At 46.2% G+C, this 17,723-nt stretch overlaps 1 protein-coding gene across 5 annotated transcripts in view; it reads right to left on the reverse strand.

The window, feature by feature from the left end:
- Positions 1 to 1,938: 1,938 nt before the first annotated feature.
- LOC134092561 (LIM domain and actin-binding protein 1-like) overlaps positions 1,939 to 17,723 on the reverse strand; it is a 37,754-nt gene continuing 21,969 nt past the window's right edge. For all 5 annotated transcript variants that reach the window (XM_062545492.1, XM_062545493.1, XM_062545491.1 and 2 more), the window contains 7 exons: positions 10,288 to 10,348; positions 9,692 to 9,786; positions 8,214 to 8,297; positions 7,920 to 7,956; positions 7,129 to 7,205; positions 5,977 to 6,110; positions 1,939 to 5,127 (listed from right to left, as the gene is read on the reverse strand). In XM_062545492.1, coding sequence (XP_062401476.1) covers positions 3,870 to 5,127; positions 5,977 to 6,110; positions 7,129 to 7,205; positions 7,920 to 7,956; positions 8,214 to 8,297; positions 9,692 to 9,786; positions 10,288 to 10,348 — 1,746 coding nt within the window. In that variant the 3' untranslated portion in view covers positions 1,939 to 3,869. The remainder of the gene's footprint in view (positions 5,128 to 5,976; positions 6,111 to 7,128; positions 7,206 to 7,919; positions 7,957 to 8,213; positions 8,298 to 9,691; positions 9,787 to 10,287; positions 10,349 to 17,723) is intronic.

Raw genomic sequence — 17,723 nt, forward strand, 5'->3', positions numbered from 1 at the left:
CAACATGATAAAATCAGCCTCACTTAACAGGACAGTGGTGAAAAAAGATGGCCGTGGGTGCTTTGCACAGAAATGACTGCACACTGCCGGGTTATGTTTTGTGGTAGACGAGACTTATTAGTAGACCCCATTTCTTATCAGTAGTCTTTTTGTTTTCATTTTTACTCACCGAACCACGCCTGACAACCTAATTATTTTCATGTCTGATGATTTTTTCCATGTGAGCTCTTGTTACCCCCGTTTGATGTAGAAATGATCAAAAGTGTCCATTCTCACACCAGCCTTTTCTGTTTTCTGTCTGATTTGAACCATTGTTATTCTCCAAAGTTCCTGAAGGTTGGCTGGTAGGGCACACAGTACAGCTGAGGACAAATCCTCTCTAAATTTCACAGGAAACTGTGAGGTGGTTTCCTCACTCCATCAATTTTTGCTCTTCCCAAAGGTTTATGTTTGTGATGGAAAGGAAAGAGAAATTATCACAGTGTGAAGCTGCACTTCCTCAGTTCTCTGTCTGTCTATATCACCTTTGACAAAGTCAGCTCTCGATCAAGCCAGTTCGCTCCGGCAACCTGACCGCAGGAGAGAAAACACTCAGCACAGCCGAGCTCCGGGCGGATTTTATCACTCGGTTCCTCAAAAGCAGTGATGGCTGAGTGGAGGGGATGGCTCAACAATGCCACCTGCTGGCCAAACATATGAGAATTCTGCCTCAAACAGCACTCCCTGGCCCCACCATTCCTCAAAACCTTGCTTTTCGAAAAAAAAAACCCTGGGACATTTGTAAGAGCCAGCTAGAGATATTGTTGCAGACATTTCCAGAAATTTTTGGGAGTTCATGTGCCAGAGCACAAAAAGCCATCCATATATATTTTTAAACCTCTGGGCAAGGAGTATTTTCTTGGGGGTTGATATGGGCCTGCATAAACAGACACAAATACTGTGTCACCTTGTAGCTTCCAGGACTGCCACCATGGAAAGGTCTCAGATTGAAGGTTCAATAGCCTGTCAGCCAAGTAGTTTTGAAACTTTTCAAGTTCTGTTCACAGATGGGGATCTGAAATAGATATGTGAATAGATGATCTATTCAAGGAACTGTAACTGAAGGAGGAAATGAGATGATGCCTGAATGAGGAATAGTGATGATACCATCCAAAGTATGTATTTAAACTGGTATCCAGACTCAGAGAACGGCTGGATGAACTGGAGAAAGGTCAAATCAATTATTTAACTCAAGGGGAGGTGGGAAATAAGTGTGATTCCCCAAATGGTGGAATATCCCTTTAACAAAGTTGATACATTAAACGCATCTGTATCACTTCTTTTGAACTGTCCTACGCATATGTAATATAAGATAAAGAAACATTTTTCTCGTATTCAAAAAAAAGAGGAACTTTTTTCCCTCAAAATACTATGGGTCAAATTGAAAATGTATCACTGGCATAATGTCTAGGTGAAAGATGCATCATTGGTTGCTGCCCTAATGTGGATACATCAATATAATTCACTGCATCCATCACACATCTCAAATAAAATGTGGGATGTAAATTAGCTGAATATATAAGAGACGTCAAATTCCAGCTTCCAGTTTTAGCAACCAAGCCTGGAACATGTCCTCCTGGATCTCCTTTTAGGGATGTGCTAGTCTGACTGGAACACCATCATTAACTATGGCTTCCATCAGTCCGCAGAAGACTAGAGACATAAGAGGCATAAGCTCACGCAGAAGCTGATAGCACCCACATAAACTCTTTGTGATGGTGTATGGTTCACTATCTGTGGCTGTAACACTCTCTCAGAAGGTCACGCAAAGTGTGCTGTTGACTTCCGCCCTATACTAGTATCTTGGAATAAGAGAATTAAGCCACCTCGCTACTTGAAAACAACCCTTCAATGTGCAGGTGAGATTGGCTTCAAGGTAGAATAAAGAGGGACAATGAATACTATCAATAATAGGGTATTTATTAAATTTCTGAAATAACATTACACTTTGGTCACCATAAACATTCAAAATTCCAAAAAACATAGTCTTTTTGGTCCTCTCATAAAGAAAACAAATATAAAATGTATTTTCATAAAAGGGTAAAAATCACATAATTAGCTTAAATCCATTACAAAAGTGTTTCTTTCCAATTCTTGTTTGTGTTTAATGGGCAGCACTTAAGACTATAACAAAAAAAAAAAGACACACACACACACACACACACACACACACACACACACACACACACACACACAAACACACAAACAGTCCCACCAGTTGCATCAAACAATTTCCAGTAATAAATGATATTAAAACTCATCTTAATTGATCTCATTTAAAAAGCAAACTACACTTAAATCAACCTGAAGCTTTGTGTGCATGGAGATAGATAATCAGGAATTAGCATAGTGGTTGCCAGATCATGCACATTACACTGCTTCCACCCCTCTGCATAGGGCTTGATAGGTCAAGTAACAGGGTGAGTGATACATTTCATTTGATTGAAGTGGTTTGAGTGGTACACTTGCAGCAGAAAGTACTAACTGACTTCACAGTCTATTCTAGGAGAGTGGCCTGGACCATCGCACCCCCCCTTGCAATCCAACAGGGGTGACAGAACTGGCAACACACCACTCCCAAATCCCAATCCCAACCGGATTAACAAATCATTTTTCTTTTGTGGTCTCACCCGAGCCTCTCAAAGGCAGGGCAAGCGGGAGTCAGCTCGACTCGCTTTTCCAGTTACAGTTGAGGTGAGGTAAACTGATCAAGTGCCTTGCATAGTGTCCTGCTGAAAGTGTTGATGTACACACACACACACACACTGAACTGGTAGTCCAAGCAAACAGAGCCAAACGTTACGAGAGTATCTAGTTGCACCGCCATTAGTGGCTTTTCCTTAAGGCTGCCAGAAATCACCCTGGTCCAAGTGTGCAATACAATCTTTCCACTGGAAGGTGTTAATCTGAAACTGGAAAAAGTTCTCATTGCATTGTGTCCATTTTCAAATCACTGCTGATCTGATTGGTGCCCTGAGCTGGGACAATGCATTTCCCCATTTGCGTTTGCAGCCAGAAACCATTCAGGGACAAACCATAGTGTTTCAGTTAAGCTTTCAACACACAGCCTCCAACTAGGGCCATTCCTGCCCTCTGCCTCCATCTGAAAGGGGATCTAGAAATGGGACACTTCTCCATCTTTCTTTATCACTTTCTCTCACCGCCATCACTCTCTTCTAGAACATCTTGGTGTCACTCATGACAACTAACAAGATTTTTGTGGGTCCAGTTCATTATTAGGTGATGTCCCTTTAGTGCGATTTAATCATGTGCAATAACATAATGGCTATCCAGTAATATATGCCTGTTAGGATTTTATTCAGCCTGAAACATAGAAAATATACAAAAAAAATGTACCAAGCAATGAATTTCTTGCCTTACTCTCCATCAAATCTCCCTTTAAAATGGATCACTAACAAAGCTGATGTTTTAGTTGTGACAACGTTACAATGTTAAGTATTTGTTACACTCTCTGGGAACAGCTTGGTTTTAAAGAACAGGCATAGACATGTGAAAAAGGCTAAACATCACTTCTGAGGCAGGACACGCGACAGGAAACAGCGGAACAACTCGGTGAATCGTCTCTGCATCCAATCCAACAAACAAACAAAAACAACAAACATAAAAAGCGTTACAGGTAAAGAAAAGTGGAATGTATTGGTACCATATGAAACACTACTGATAATGTTTTTGTCATTTTTTTTATGTGTGTGCCTCATGAAAAGGACATTTGACTGATTCTCAGTGATAGAAGAGAGAGAGAGAGAGAGAGAGAGAGAGAGAGAGAGAAAGAGAGAGAGAGAGAGACATGGAGGGAGTCTCTGCTCGACTCAGACGAGCTCCTCCTCGTCCGTGTCGTCGTAGTAGCGGTTCTTCTTGATCCGCTCCTCCACGGTGAGCTCGTCCTCGGCCTCCTCGCCGTCCCAGAAGCCCACGTCCTGTGACGAGCGGTCCGTCTTGATGCCGGTGCCGGCGCCGGGGGACAGCGACGTGGACACCTCCGGGGACGCGCTGCGGCGGCTGGGCAGAGACTCCACCTCCTCCGCCTCCTCTTCCTCCTCCGCCTCCTCTTCCTCCTCATCCCTCGGGGGGTTCTGGGACGTCGGCCTCTTCCGGTCCTCCTCTTCCTCTCGTCTCGCCGACGGACGCCCCTCGTCCTCCTCCTCGTCGTCGGAGAGATTGCCGTTCACGTCCCCGGCGTCCTTGCGCGGCCCTGTGGCTTTCGTCGCCGTCTTCTCCCCCCTCTTCTCGCTCTCCTCCTCCCTCTTTCTGCTCGTCTTCCTCTCCTCCCGCTCCTCGCGCTCCTGCTCGTCCCGCTGCTGCTCGGCGAAGCGCTCGCCGCGCGCCGACCGCAGCTCCTCGAGCGAGCTGCGCCTCTCCAGGGCGCGGCGCAGGGGCCGTCGCTGGGGCGGCTCCGTCTTCTGATTGGCCGCGGAGCTCGGGCTGGGCGCCACCGAGAACGGCCGGCAGCGCTCCTTCAGCGAGGAGCTGCGGCGCAGGCTCTTGAGCTCGGCCCGCTCGGGGCTGGCCGCCGCCGCCGCCGCCGCGGCCGTCTCGCCCTCCGGCGGCCACTTGGCCCTGAAGGGCTTGACCGCGCCGGACAGCTCTCCCTCCACGCCCCGGCCTGCGCCGGTGACCTCGGAGGGCGGGGGCCAGGCGATCTTCAGCCTCCGGGTCTCGGCGGAGCTGGTCGGGGAAGCGCCGGCGGCGGCGGCCGGCCTCTCCGCGGAGCCCCCGCGCTGGGCCCGAGTCTCCAGGGAGGCGGTCAGCTCGATGACCTTGGCCAAGGGGGACTCCTCCACCACGGGGCTGGTGTCGGTCGTGGCCTTGGAGGTGGAGGTGGAGGCGCTGGAGGCCTGGGCTGCTCTGGTGATCGGGGCCTCTGTGGGGCGCGGTTCTCTCGGACGCTCCGCGCTGCTGCCGCCTTCCTCGGTCTCCTCCTCGCCCTCCTCGCCCTCCTTCGGTGTCCACAGCTCCTTGTGGGGCCGGTGGCCAAAGCCCTCGTCGTAGTTGCCCTTGGCCTTGAACAGCTGGCTGAAGTGGGGCTTGCAGTAGACGTTCCCGTGCAGAGAGGCGTAGTTACCCAGGCTGACCAGTAGAGGGTGGAATGGAGCAGTTAAAATACAGCAAAGCAACACCTACAGTACACACCCTTTTACAGTTTGTAAACTGTGATGACCGAACGTGCATTTTGGGAACAGATGCATGGTGGAGTTGGCTAGTTTGTCAAGGTATGCAAAGGGATTAACCACAACGATTGAGAAAACTACCTGAACACGCAACAACTGGACATTTTGATGCTAGCTACACTTCTCAGCGTTTACAACTTTGTAGTTGTGAATCAGTCTGAACAGGAGAGACTGTTCACTCCCTATTGATTGGATTAACTGTAACCAGTTTAGATAAAATTACAAAGTTCTAGAGGCAGTCACAAGCAAGTGCAAAATAAATGCAAGTCTATGGGGCTACATTTATTTTGTTCAACTGCTTATCTTCAAAAAACGTCACATTTCCTTGTAGTTTCCTTAATTACTGTATGTTTTTTTTGATGAACATAGGCAGTAAAACGTTCTATACAATGTAGTAGATGTAATGAATACTTCAAAAAAGTCTGTTGACTTGAAATGTTGACTGAATACCGTAATTTCTGTCATTTCTAAAAACTATTAGCCGCGGCTTCTACATTGATTTTGCACGATTTCTTCAGCTATGGCGTTAATACACGGGGGCAGTTAATATGGTATTAATACGATTTTGTTTTCTTTTAACTTGCATAAAACACTGCTTGCTTATACACAACGCGGCCAATGCATAGGAAATTATTGTAGGAGATCATTTACTACTTGTCACACGTGAAATGGTCCGACTTTACAAAATGGTTGCTTCTGCTACGGTCATCGTGGGGTGCTGGGGGACGTCTGAGGGGCAGCGGCTCACCTGAGCTTGGTCTTGCAGTGGGTGCAGCGGAAGCAGGTGTTGTGGAAGATCTGCTGGTTGGCCACCAGTCTCTCCAGAGGGTACACCGTCTTCAGGCACGACACACACGTCTCCCTCACAGCCGGCTGGAACTTCTGTGGGGCAAGCGCGTACGTGTGCACACACACGCACACAGACAAACACACACACACACACACACACACATATTCAAATAAGGGCTGTTTGTCAATGTTGAGATCACATGATTACTGAATGAATTTGGATTCACCCATCATCCACTTTTCTAAAATCAAAAAGAAATTAGTAGTGAATTTATTTGAAAATTGAATGTGAAATATAATTCAACAATTAAAAATATATGCAAAGATGCACACACACACACACAGACATATTTACTAAGTATCGGATGCGGCAACATTTTTTTCAGTAAATATATTTCCAACGTTCCACCAGACTTGGGTAGAAACTCAAGAAATCCAACCATTAAAGTCCATAAATAAAGTTATGTGTAATAAAGTGGTATGCTACAGGAAAAAAGTACTGAACATGGCAACTTAAATTTCTTTAATACTTCATGGACAAGCCATGTAATGACAGCTTCAAGACACTTCCTATAAAAAGAAATGAATCGGCCATTGTATTCAGACGTGATTCTGGCCCATTCTTCCAAACAGTCTTTATGGTTATGGTTATGGTTATGGTTATTTAGCAGACGCCTTTGTCCAAATCTCGAAGATTCCAGGGGCTCTCTTGTGAACAGTAACACATAACTTTACTTATGAAACACATAACTTATTACTAATGGACTTTAATGGTGTGAATTATTTACTTGTGTGGATTTCCTGAAAAATGAATTATTGCTGCATTCAATACTTATTTACCCCACTGTATCAATTATGTTATTTTCATAATGGTTGGAAGTCATAGCTGACGATTACTCCATTAATTACAAAGCCACCAAATTCCAATTACAAACACAAATTGCACCCCTTACAAGAATGATATATCCCTTACAAATCACTTTGTTTCAAAATAATAAATTGTTGTGGCTGTATTGCGCTGTAGCTAACAACAGTAAGAGACATTGCACCAATTTGTGTAGTTCATCTACTGTATCTCTGCTGTGATTGGCTGTGTGGGCAGAGCACTCACTCTGGCTGCTTTGGGTGCATCACTGTTTGCGGAGCCCGGGCTTCCACTGCTGGAGCTTGGAGTGTCAACTCGCACCCCTAGAGCAAACCCAGAGGAGAGAGGGGAAAAAAGACATGAATTGCTATTACAACAACGTGACAGCAGGGGGAGACATAACCCCAAAAATGCAACATCAGAGCCGGTTTCAATCTCATCATTTCAGCAGTCTTAACAAACTATAGACAAAAGTTATTTTTATCTTTATGATGAGGCAGCCATGGATACGGCTCCGCTGGTTAATGTTTGGTGAGACGACAGTTTTTTTGTTCTGTCTCAGGAGAAACTCTCTACCTCCCTCTGGCATTTTTGTGCGCTGAGGTCACAATAGGACCCAGAGCCCTCCTCTCCTGAACTCTGACCCCAGTTTATGAGAGTCGGTATTTGGTTGAAACCAAAGATCTTAGAGAAGCGTTCTAGGATATTTAGTTGAAACTAAGACACAGATACCCTGTTGACCTCCTCAACTATGAGCTAACACAGGGGCGGGCTTAACTTAGAAATACTTATTTTTTCTTCCTTCTTCCTTTTGATCTGATTATGATGATTCACTGGGCTATTGGGCATGGTGATTAGTAGACTGGAGCAGTCAATAGATGCTTTTGTCTGTTTTAATTTGGATAAAACTCCATCATGCAGTTTATACACGATGCAGCTAATAGGCAAGACATGACTGTATGTGTGTGTGAGAGAGTTTGTGTGTGTGTGTCTATGTGTTGTGTATCTCTGTATATGGAAGTGGGAACCCTACTCACCATTAGTTTTGGCTCCATTGATCTCGGAGAACAAGCTCTGTGTGTGTGAGAGAGAGAGAGAGAGAGAGAGCGGGAAGAGGGAGACATTAAAAAAGAAGCTGTTTTGCTAAAGAATGCCTCCACAACATTAGCCATAAAACACATTATGGGGACAGAAGTTGTTCTTTGGTGTAACATCCAGAGCAGGAAGAATTCAGCTCACAGGGCAGCATTTATGATTTGCCTTCTATGTGATTATTTTACTCAGGAGAGAAACACACACACACACACACACACACACACACAGGTACTGACCACTCCAACTCCCACACTGCCAGGAGGCACATTCTCCTTGTGGTCGGTGGTTGGACTGCTGCTCTCCGCTTCTGATTGGCTGTTCTGGAGGGAGAGGGGAGATTTAGCATGTTAGCACTTAAAGCCTGATCCTAAATCAGTGGATTTAGCCTCCTTTTAGCCTCTAGTGGCAGGGGCGTCACAGCAGGCCAGTCCTGCTCTCTTTGGAGCTTAATTGTCTAGCTCAGGCGGAGGTGCCAGAAAGATGACTTGGCCAGCAGAGACCTCGAGGAGTTGAAGTGGATCTGCACTGACAGCAGTAAATCTTACTCTGCTGATGGCTGACATTCAAATGGATTCATTTATCTGATCCTGTGTATGCGAGTGCAAATGCAATACAGTGCGCTTATAATGGCACAAGATTTTATTACGTAAAAGAAGAAATGAACTGTGAAAAATCATTATAGACCAGTGAAAGACCACAAGACAAGAACATTCTGACTTATATAATTCAAATAAACTGCATGAAGTTTCAAATACTGAAACGGGGGGAAACTCTAAACACAAGCTACTAAATCACCAGCTCACATAACTGTTTAATCCCAAAACACAACTGGTGTAAAGTAACTGCTAGCCAAGCCGTTAGTGTCGTATTTTAATTCAGCTTGTCTTTAGTTTGGCTTGGCGTCCGTGTATTTAAGGGATTTGGTCTGTGTGAAAGGCACTGAGAGCTACTCCGTGAGGATGTCAGATTTAAGAGCACGACTTGAGTCTCCATGAATCAGCTGGTGAGAGAGAGCCCAGTGCATTGTGGGCGTTTTATGGCAGGTAGTCGGAGAGGGGAGACAGTCTGCCACCTCCTGTGAGGAGAGAGGGAATAAACATCCTCTCCTCTCTCCTTCACACGTTCACACACAAACACCTCCACCCATGCCCCTACATACAAAGCACAGCTGTTCATTCGCTCAATCACACACACACACACAGAGTGTGGTTACCCGACCAGCACTCGATGTGTCGGGTCAGGTTCGGACAAATATTTAGAAATTATACTCGGGTTCGGACACATCGGCGCGATGCGCATTGGATGTTTTATATTTAAAATAGCTTATTATGTTGGGTAGTCAACAGTTCTGCTTCACGTGATGCAAAAGTGTGTTGATGTTTTTTGAGAATAAAACAACATTTTAAAAAAGATCTTGTCGCGACTATATAAAATAATCTTACACACGGGAAGAAGGCTCTTCCCGTGTGTAAGATTATCTTATGTAGTCGCGACAACGCATGTGCATTTCAGGCGGGAAGACAGGCTATCATGGGTAACGTTAAAAAAAAAAAAAGTCAGGAGATTTTAAGACCAAAGAAAACGAAGGGAATACTAGGCCTACTATGTGCAGGTACTGTTTTCATTGCATACTGTGGTAAAGACAGTCTCGTTCAATTGGAGGAGAGGATTTCCTTGAGTTGCCCCAGTTAATGCTGATGCTGAGCATACTTACAGTGCGTGAAGGGGTAGGTGACTTCTGTTTAGAAACTGCAGCCTCGTACTTGGCCATCCGGTCACGCAGAGAAGTGGTCTCTAGTGAAGACAGACCTGCAGAAGGACACACACACACACACACACACACACACACACACACACACACACACACACACACACACACACGTTCCGATCATAACAGAGGACGAGGTATGTATAGCACATGTGGTAAAACTGTGCAGGCTGTAAAAGAGTGCATGTGTGTGCAAAGAAAGAGAAAAGAGCTCTTCCTCTGTGCTGTCTGTATTGGTCCTGCACTGGGACTGGGCACAGAGATAGAGAGAACACTTCTGTTCTCTCTTTTCTTTTCTACAGTATAGTACTATTGCTGTCCTTTTAGGAACATTGTCATTTATACTTTTATCCCATTTCATTTTTTCCTTTCATCATTTCATTTTATCTGTATACATTTCCATTATTAATGTAAAGTTGACTATTAACCTGTAGCTTTGGCAACAAGGACTTTAATGCCACTAAATCACTATTTGAGAGAGAGAGAGAGAGAGAGAGAGAGAGAGAGACAGACAGAAAGAGAAAGGAGAGAGGAGCACATACCTCTGTCTCCCACCCGTAAGTCCATGTCCTCTGAGGAGGAGCTGCTCACTCCTGTCCGTCCCTGACAACAGAAGGAAGAAGAAGGCCACAAGGCTTAGACCAGACACCACTAGCCACACCAATCACAGTGAAGCTCTCAGCGCCACGCCACGAGTCCCCCAACCCGCTCACAAGCACACGTCAACCAGTGGACGTGAAGTTCGACAAAACCCCACACTGATCACCAAGATCACCTTCAAAACCTCCATTCGCAGCCACGCGCTAGAAACGAGACAACGTGTTCCTCTTTCAATCCAGCCACAGCCCTCTCCTTGTCCACCTCTGCCTCCCTCTCTCCTCTCCTCTCCTCTCCTCGCTCTTTCTGTCTCTTCCTGAGGAAGTGTCTATTGTTCCATCCCCTCTGCAATCGGAGAGAGCTCAAATGTCCCTCTGCCTTTCAGATCAGGGTCACACCTCTCTATTCTCTTCTACCCCCACCTGTACACCACCCCCCCTCCCCCCCACACACACACAACCACACACAATCAGGAGGAGCTTGCGGCCTAACTGTGCTTTACATTACAATGAACTGTCTGTGGGAGGCTAAATTACCCGTTCCCCACCGACACACAAAGGCTGAACTGTATGCAGCCAGCCATGTTTGTTGTGTCAACAGCTCAGGTCCTTTATCCTAACTGCCACTTATTTCATCAGAGCAACAGAAGTTTGGACTCAAAATAACTGCCCCGAGAAGCCTCCGAACAGGGCAGGGCAGCAGCGGAGATTTTACAAGGGGACGGCAGGAGTGGTTTTAATCGAAGGGATTTTGAAGAATGCAGTGTGCGCTTTGGTCCAAGGAAAAAAGGAAGTAAATCTAAAATGGATTTGTTTTGTTTTGCTTTCGCTGCCTTTTAAAGTTGACGCACAGCTCCGGCCGATTTCAGACGAAAAAGAAAACAATACAGTCGCTTGAGATGACATTTTTCTTTCTTTTGCTGATCTTTTTTTTTCTGGCTTGATGTTTTTTATGGCGTTTGGCTCCGGCTCTCAAAAGATTGCTTCACTCCCCGGGTTGAGTCACAGAGTGAAAAAGGAGGCTCCATGTTCCCCAGTGCCATGATGTGTGGAGCTAAAAACAGACGCTCTAATTCATCAGATCACTTCAGGGAATGGGCTTTTCATTTACAGGCCGAACCCGGGGCCAAGGGCGAGGGATTACTCAGTGAGTTAGGTCAACAGCGGCCTTTGCCACCAGCGCGATTAAAAAATTGGATTGAGCCATTGAGGGTAATTACAACGCGATAAAACAGGGGGTTGTTTTAAAGGGGGGATAATGTGACCGAAACAGATGGGCAACCCACACACACACACACACACACACGCACAAAGTGTGTGTCAGATAATCTGCTAATAAGCTCAACTGGTTAAGGCTGTGCCTTTGCCTGACTTAAGCAGTCATAAACACACACACACACACACACACACACACACACACACCTCATGGACTGATTCAGTTTTGTCTCTGAATCCTTTTTGTCAGTTCATCAAGCTTCCTCTTTTCTCCATCCTACCCCACCCCACCCATACACAGACTCACCACACCCACACACACACACACACGGTGTCAGTGTGATTTCCAGCTGGCTTGGTGTTGACAACAGTATGTGAGAATGTGTGCTATTTTGCACATGCAATTGTGTGTGAAGAACATGAGCTAAACAGCCACAGACGGCATCTAATAACAGCTGACCAGACCCAATAACCAAACACCCTCTGACCCCCCCACCCTCAGAGCTAATCTGGGACACGGCCGATTGGCTGGAGCACATCTCCAATTAAAACAGCAGCCCTGTGCTCCCAGACATCTGGCTGGAGTGTTCCTACCCATGAAGCAACACTGCCAATTAGCCAAAGCTTCTTTAAGGGTGTCAATGACCCTCTATTGGCTCTCTGTGAATGGACGTCTAATGAAATCCAATTAGCTAATTGCATACATTAGCACAAGGGCAGCTCTAACACCTACTCAGCTGAGGTGGTGATAGTAAAGGCTGGAATGCAATAAGTGACGGGATTTGTACGCATACCGCTGGAAAGCAAGGGATCTCCATCTCAGGAGGAGGAGAGGAGAGAAGAGAAGGGGAGAGGAAAGGAGGAGCTGGGAAGGAAAACAGAATCGAGGTGGTTCTGGAGCGGCGATGGCGGGACAGGTTGGAACAGGTGAGGCCAAGGCAAACACAGTTGACGCGTGTGCGTGTGTGTAGCTACGTGCATGCTAAAAAGAAGAAAATGTTCTGGTAACACCTCACTGAACATGACATTTGTTAAGAATGTACTGGTGGGCTGGCACACAGAGTCTTCCCTGATGTGCTGTGTGCGCGCGTGTGTGTGTGAGAGAGAGACTGTGTGTGTGTGTGTGTGTAAAGGGAAAACTAGACTGGGTATGTGTTTGGTCATGTATAGGTTCATCTTTATTTGTGTGAGAGCATATGTATACGTTAACATGTTTGAGAGAGAGAAAGAGAAAGAAAGAGAGAAAGAAAGAGAGACAGAGAGACGTGAGAAAAGAGTGAGTGTGTGTTAAGTGGGCACTGAGAGCTAGAGGAAGTAGACTGGTGGAGGACCAGCCAAGCGTCTGCCAACACAAGACAGCCCCACCTGTATTCAGTTTCAAACAAATATCTAGAGCCAAGCATGTGACTGCAATAAGCGAAGAGTACTCCTTCAAAAGAAACAAGAGACAACCCAATTCACTTGATGGAGAGGTGGACACATGAGAAGGGAAAGAAAGCAAGGGAAATAAGCAGCACGAGTGAAAAAAGGGGATTGAGAATGATCTAGAAACAAATAGAAAGTCTCAATTTGAGAATGGGCTAAATAGCCACACAAGCGGGTAGAACACAGAGCCAAGCCAAGTAAGACAAGGAGCCAAAAAGAGGAAGGGGAAACAAAACAGGTAATCAAAAAAGAAAAAGAGATGAAGACAAAAAGACACAATGAAGAAAAGGCTAAAAGAGAGGGATCAGTAAACTGGAGAGGGAGAGAGAAAAGTGAAGGCAAAGGAGAAAAAGTGTGCTGAGACAGAAAGACAGGAATAAAGAGCAAGAGGAAAAAAAGGAGACGGGGGGGGTGTGGGGGGGTGGTCAGGGGGGTGTTTTGCAGGCCTCCAGCGGCCGAGGGGGGTAAGGAGCCTGTGCATGCCTCTCTCATGACATCATCTAAGCGAGACGACACCAGTGGGCCCAGCCACACACACACACACGGACACACACACACATACAGCCACAGCTGGCCTGGAGGTGTCTGCCAAGGGGAGCAGTACTCTGTGTGTGTGTGTGTGTGTGTGTGTATGAATGTGTGTGTCTGTGTCTGTGTGTGTGTCTGTGTGTGTGTGTGTGTGTGTGTGTGTGTGTGTGTGTGAGAGAGAGAGAGGGAGACATAGAGAGGAAGACATAGACAGAGAAAAAGAGAGACATAAAGTGTAAAAGAGAGAGAAACCGAGTGAGAAAGAGGGAGAAAAAGAAGGAGATGTGTGTGGTTATGTGTGTGTGAGCGTGTGTTTCTGTATGCCTACATGAGAAACAGAGGTTTTGTGTGAGTGCATAAAAGAGACCACAAAATGGCCTCGGCATCTGTAACTGGAAATTTGTTTGTGTAAGTGCCTGTGTGTGTGTGTGTGTGTGTGTGTGTGTGTGTGTGTGCGTGCATCTTTAAAAAAACATTTGCCGCATGTGTGGAATAGAGGCCCCCTTGGTGCGGAAAACTCTCCTACAGTAATGCTGTTCATGTGAACTAGCGGTACAACACACACCTTAGTATGCGTCTTTCACCATATGCGTGACTAAGAAATGAAAACGCGAGACAGACAGAGAGTGTATGCGTGTGTGTATGCGTGTGTGTGTGATTGAGAGAGAGAGAGAGAGAGAGAGAGAGAGAGAGAGAGAGAGAGAGAGAGAGAGAGAGAGAGAGAGAGAGAGTGTGTGTGTGTGTGTGTGTGTGTGTGCGTGGCTGAGCTGGAGGGGTACTCCAGAGTCCAGGCTTATCCTGCCTACCCTTCCAACCCCCTGCTGCAATCATTAGCCCCACCTTATTTCCTGTGAGCTGAGGGAGAAGTCAGCTGACACACACAGGACACAGGGATGTATTTGTGAGTGTGTGTGTGCACGCAACGGTGCATGCTGTGTGTGTGTGTGTGTGTGTGTGTGTGTGTGTGTGTGTGTGTGTGTCTATGTGTGTGTGAGAGAGAGAGAGAGAGTGAGTGTGTGTGTGTGTGTGTGTGTCTGCCTGTGTGCGTGCATGCTAGCTGAATGCTGGTCTCAGGCCAAAGTCCATCACCCCAGCCCCCCCGCCCGTCTCTCACTCAGAGGGGGAAGAACATGGCAGTTCACAGACCTCCTCAGACAATAACCTCTCCAGCTCAAGCCTCGGTCCTGAGAGGAGCAAAACAACAACTACAACAAAAATAAACAAACAGAGACAACAGCGGGACCCTGTCAACACACACACACACACACACACACACACACACACACACACACACACTTCCCTTCACTCCTTACATCCCTTCCTTCTTTCTCTCTCCATGTCTGCCTCTCCCATTTCTTTTATCCTGATTCAGCAGGTTCAGATGGGGCAGGAAATGACTTGGAACAACTGTGTTACTATGATGGACACAAGGCCACATTGTCTGACACACACAGTCACACACACACACACACACACACACACTTATCTTTACAGGAATTCCAAAAGACCGCTCCTGCCGTGCCGGCCTCTGTGTGTGCTATGGCAACCGCAGCTGAGGACACTCAGCACCCCATCATGAGCTGGCAGTCAGCAGCAGCAGCAGCAGCAGCAGCAGCAGCAGCACACTTACCAGCAGATCTGATCAACAGCACTCTGCAGGATCTCCAGGAGCCAAATCCACATTGAAAAGAGACACGGGACGAGGCAAACACACAATGAAACGCTCTGCTATGACTCATTTCACAACTGACCAGACTTAGTGCCTCTTCTTTTCAATCAAGTGTTTTTTGGAACCTCTTTTCCGGTCCTCTATCTGAAGAATTTTACTTGTAATTCTAAAACGGATAGTTCCGGTCCTACATTATGATTGGCTGAATCGCGTTCGATGCCGTTGTAAAATCCAACATAAACACACACCTTGACCGCTCTTCGTTCTATAGTAATGCGCTACCACAACTAGCAAAAAAAGTTAAAGTGGCAACAACCAACGCCTCTTAGCTGTTCTGAAATCAGTGTAAACCACGGCCTCTCGGAGCTTATTGCTTCGATATAACAATGGTCTCACATGTGCGGTCACCACCATGTAATCGCTGCTGTTGCACTGTGTGAGGACAGCAGGGCACTAGGCTGCCTTGTCCCCTCCGAGGTGATTCCTGTAACGGACGGCTAAATCAGGGGGCCAGCCTTAATGAGCCGGCCGACGGCGTTCCCAAGCGCTACCGCTTCAGTTCAGAGCATCTCCGTCTGAGGTGGAGGAATGTCTCCAGACATTCCAAAGGTGGGTCTCTGACAGAGACGCTCGTGGGAATACACATTCCTGACCTCGAGCACGGAGGAGAGAGGGAGAGAGAGAGAGAGAGAGAGAGAGAGACAGAGAGAGAAGAGGACAAGAAAAGAAAAAAAGGAGAGGGGGATGGGGTAAGAGGAGGGAGGGGTAGAAAGAGAGAAACAAGATGGATCAGAAGAAAAAAAATGAAATGTCGGACTGAAGAATACATCGCTCTCTGTCTCTCTCTCTCTCTCTCTTGGAGCGAGACAGAGAGGAAGAGGGCAGAGGTAGAGAAAGAGTGATGGAGCTGGACAGGGGGAGGAAGAGATAGCAAAGACAGGGAGAGAAGAAGAAAAGGTAAGAGATATAGAGAGGAGGAATGCTGAGTGATCGGGCAGGCTGTGGCTGTTTATTAAGGCAGGAGAGGAGGATCATAAACAACCCTGGTCCTCCCTCCTCTCTGATATCTCTGGATCTGCCAGTACCCAGTACCCTGCTCCTGTGGTACTACAGCCTCTTATCTGGACAGCTTCTATCTATGTGTGTGTGTGTGTGTGTGTGTGTGTGTACATGGAAAAACGATGAAAGAGAGAGACAGACAGTTCATGTGTGTCTGAGGATTTGAGAAACAAAAAAAACGCAACAAGTTGGATAAGAACACCATTGTGAATGGTTGAGGTTTCCGCTAAGTGATGCAATGTGATTAAAATGTGGGTTTTAGCTTCTCATTTATCTTCTCGTGGGTTTTATCTCGTCCTTCCAGATAAAAGTGACAACGTCTCTCCCAAAATCTGATTAACTTATCAGTTTAACTTCAATTGCATCCACCAAAAGTGGTAATCATAAATTGAAGATGACCGAATATGAAGGGAGGAAAAAATATCAAAAACGAACTCTTTCATACTTGGCAACGACAACATATGACCGTTCCAGGAGGGCATGGTCCACAAACGCTTGCCATTGCTTGTTGTAAACTTGCACTGATACAGTATGTTCATGTTGAAACAACTGTACAAATAAGCCTATGTCCTCAGAAGACCACACAAAATGAGCCACCTGTCTGAATGTGTATATAGGGTCTTGCAACTCAATAAATGAAAAAAAAAAAAAACCCAACACGTTTCCATCTCTCTTTTCTATCTATATATACTGTATATTTTACAAAAAAGTATATTTAATGCATCCTCATGCGCATGTATAAACTTCTTTGCCATATTTGTTTTTTTCCCCCTGAAAATCAGGTGTTTCCACTACTTGCTTAAATTCATTTCGTTATGTAGATTTGTGCATTTTCGGGGTTAATAGAAACTCGTCTGAAGAGGGAGGAAGATGGAGTCAGAATATATGTGTGTGTGTGTGTGTGTGTGTGTGTGTGTGAGTGTGTGTTTGTGTGTGTGAGCTCTATGTTCACATGAACTGAAGTGTAATGAACGGGACAGGACAGTCTTTTGGGAAAGCAGACTTCAGAGGGAATGTGCACAAGGTCCAGAAGCATATGACTTCCAGCATGACTTCCCTCTCACAGGCAACATCACGCTACCGGACCACTGGGCCCCACCACATACCAGACCCTCACCTCTACACCTCACTGAGCTCGGGATGGGAGAGGAAGCCGGCCGCTGGGTCAAAACGACCCAATGGAAAGAGTGACGACGGGAGAGAGGAGTACGAGAGGACAGACGAGAGATACAAAGAGGCAAAAGATCGGGGGAAAGGGGATCTCAACAGAGTTAAATCTCTCTGGCTTTGCTTTCCCAGCTGTTTTATAATCAGTAATTGATTGTGTGTGTGTGTGTATGCACACAAACATCTGAGACATCCATCACACTGCCCCCCCCCCCCCCCCCTTTAAACATCTTCAGGCAAACATCTTCATCCAATGGGACACATAAAGCAGTGTGTGTGTGTGTGTGTGTGTGTATATATGTAAGCCAGCACACTCACA

Source organism: Sardina pilchardus, chromosome 9 (genome assembly GCF_963854185.1).
Source record: "Sardina pilchardus chromosome 9, fSarPil1.1, whole genome shotgun sequence".
NCBI classification, from domain to species: domain Eukaryota; kingdom Metazoa; phylum Chordata; class Actinopteri; order Clupeiformes; family Clupeidae; genus Sardina; species Sardina pilchardus.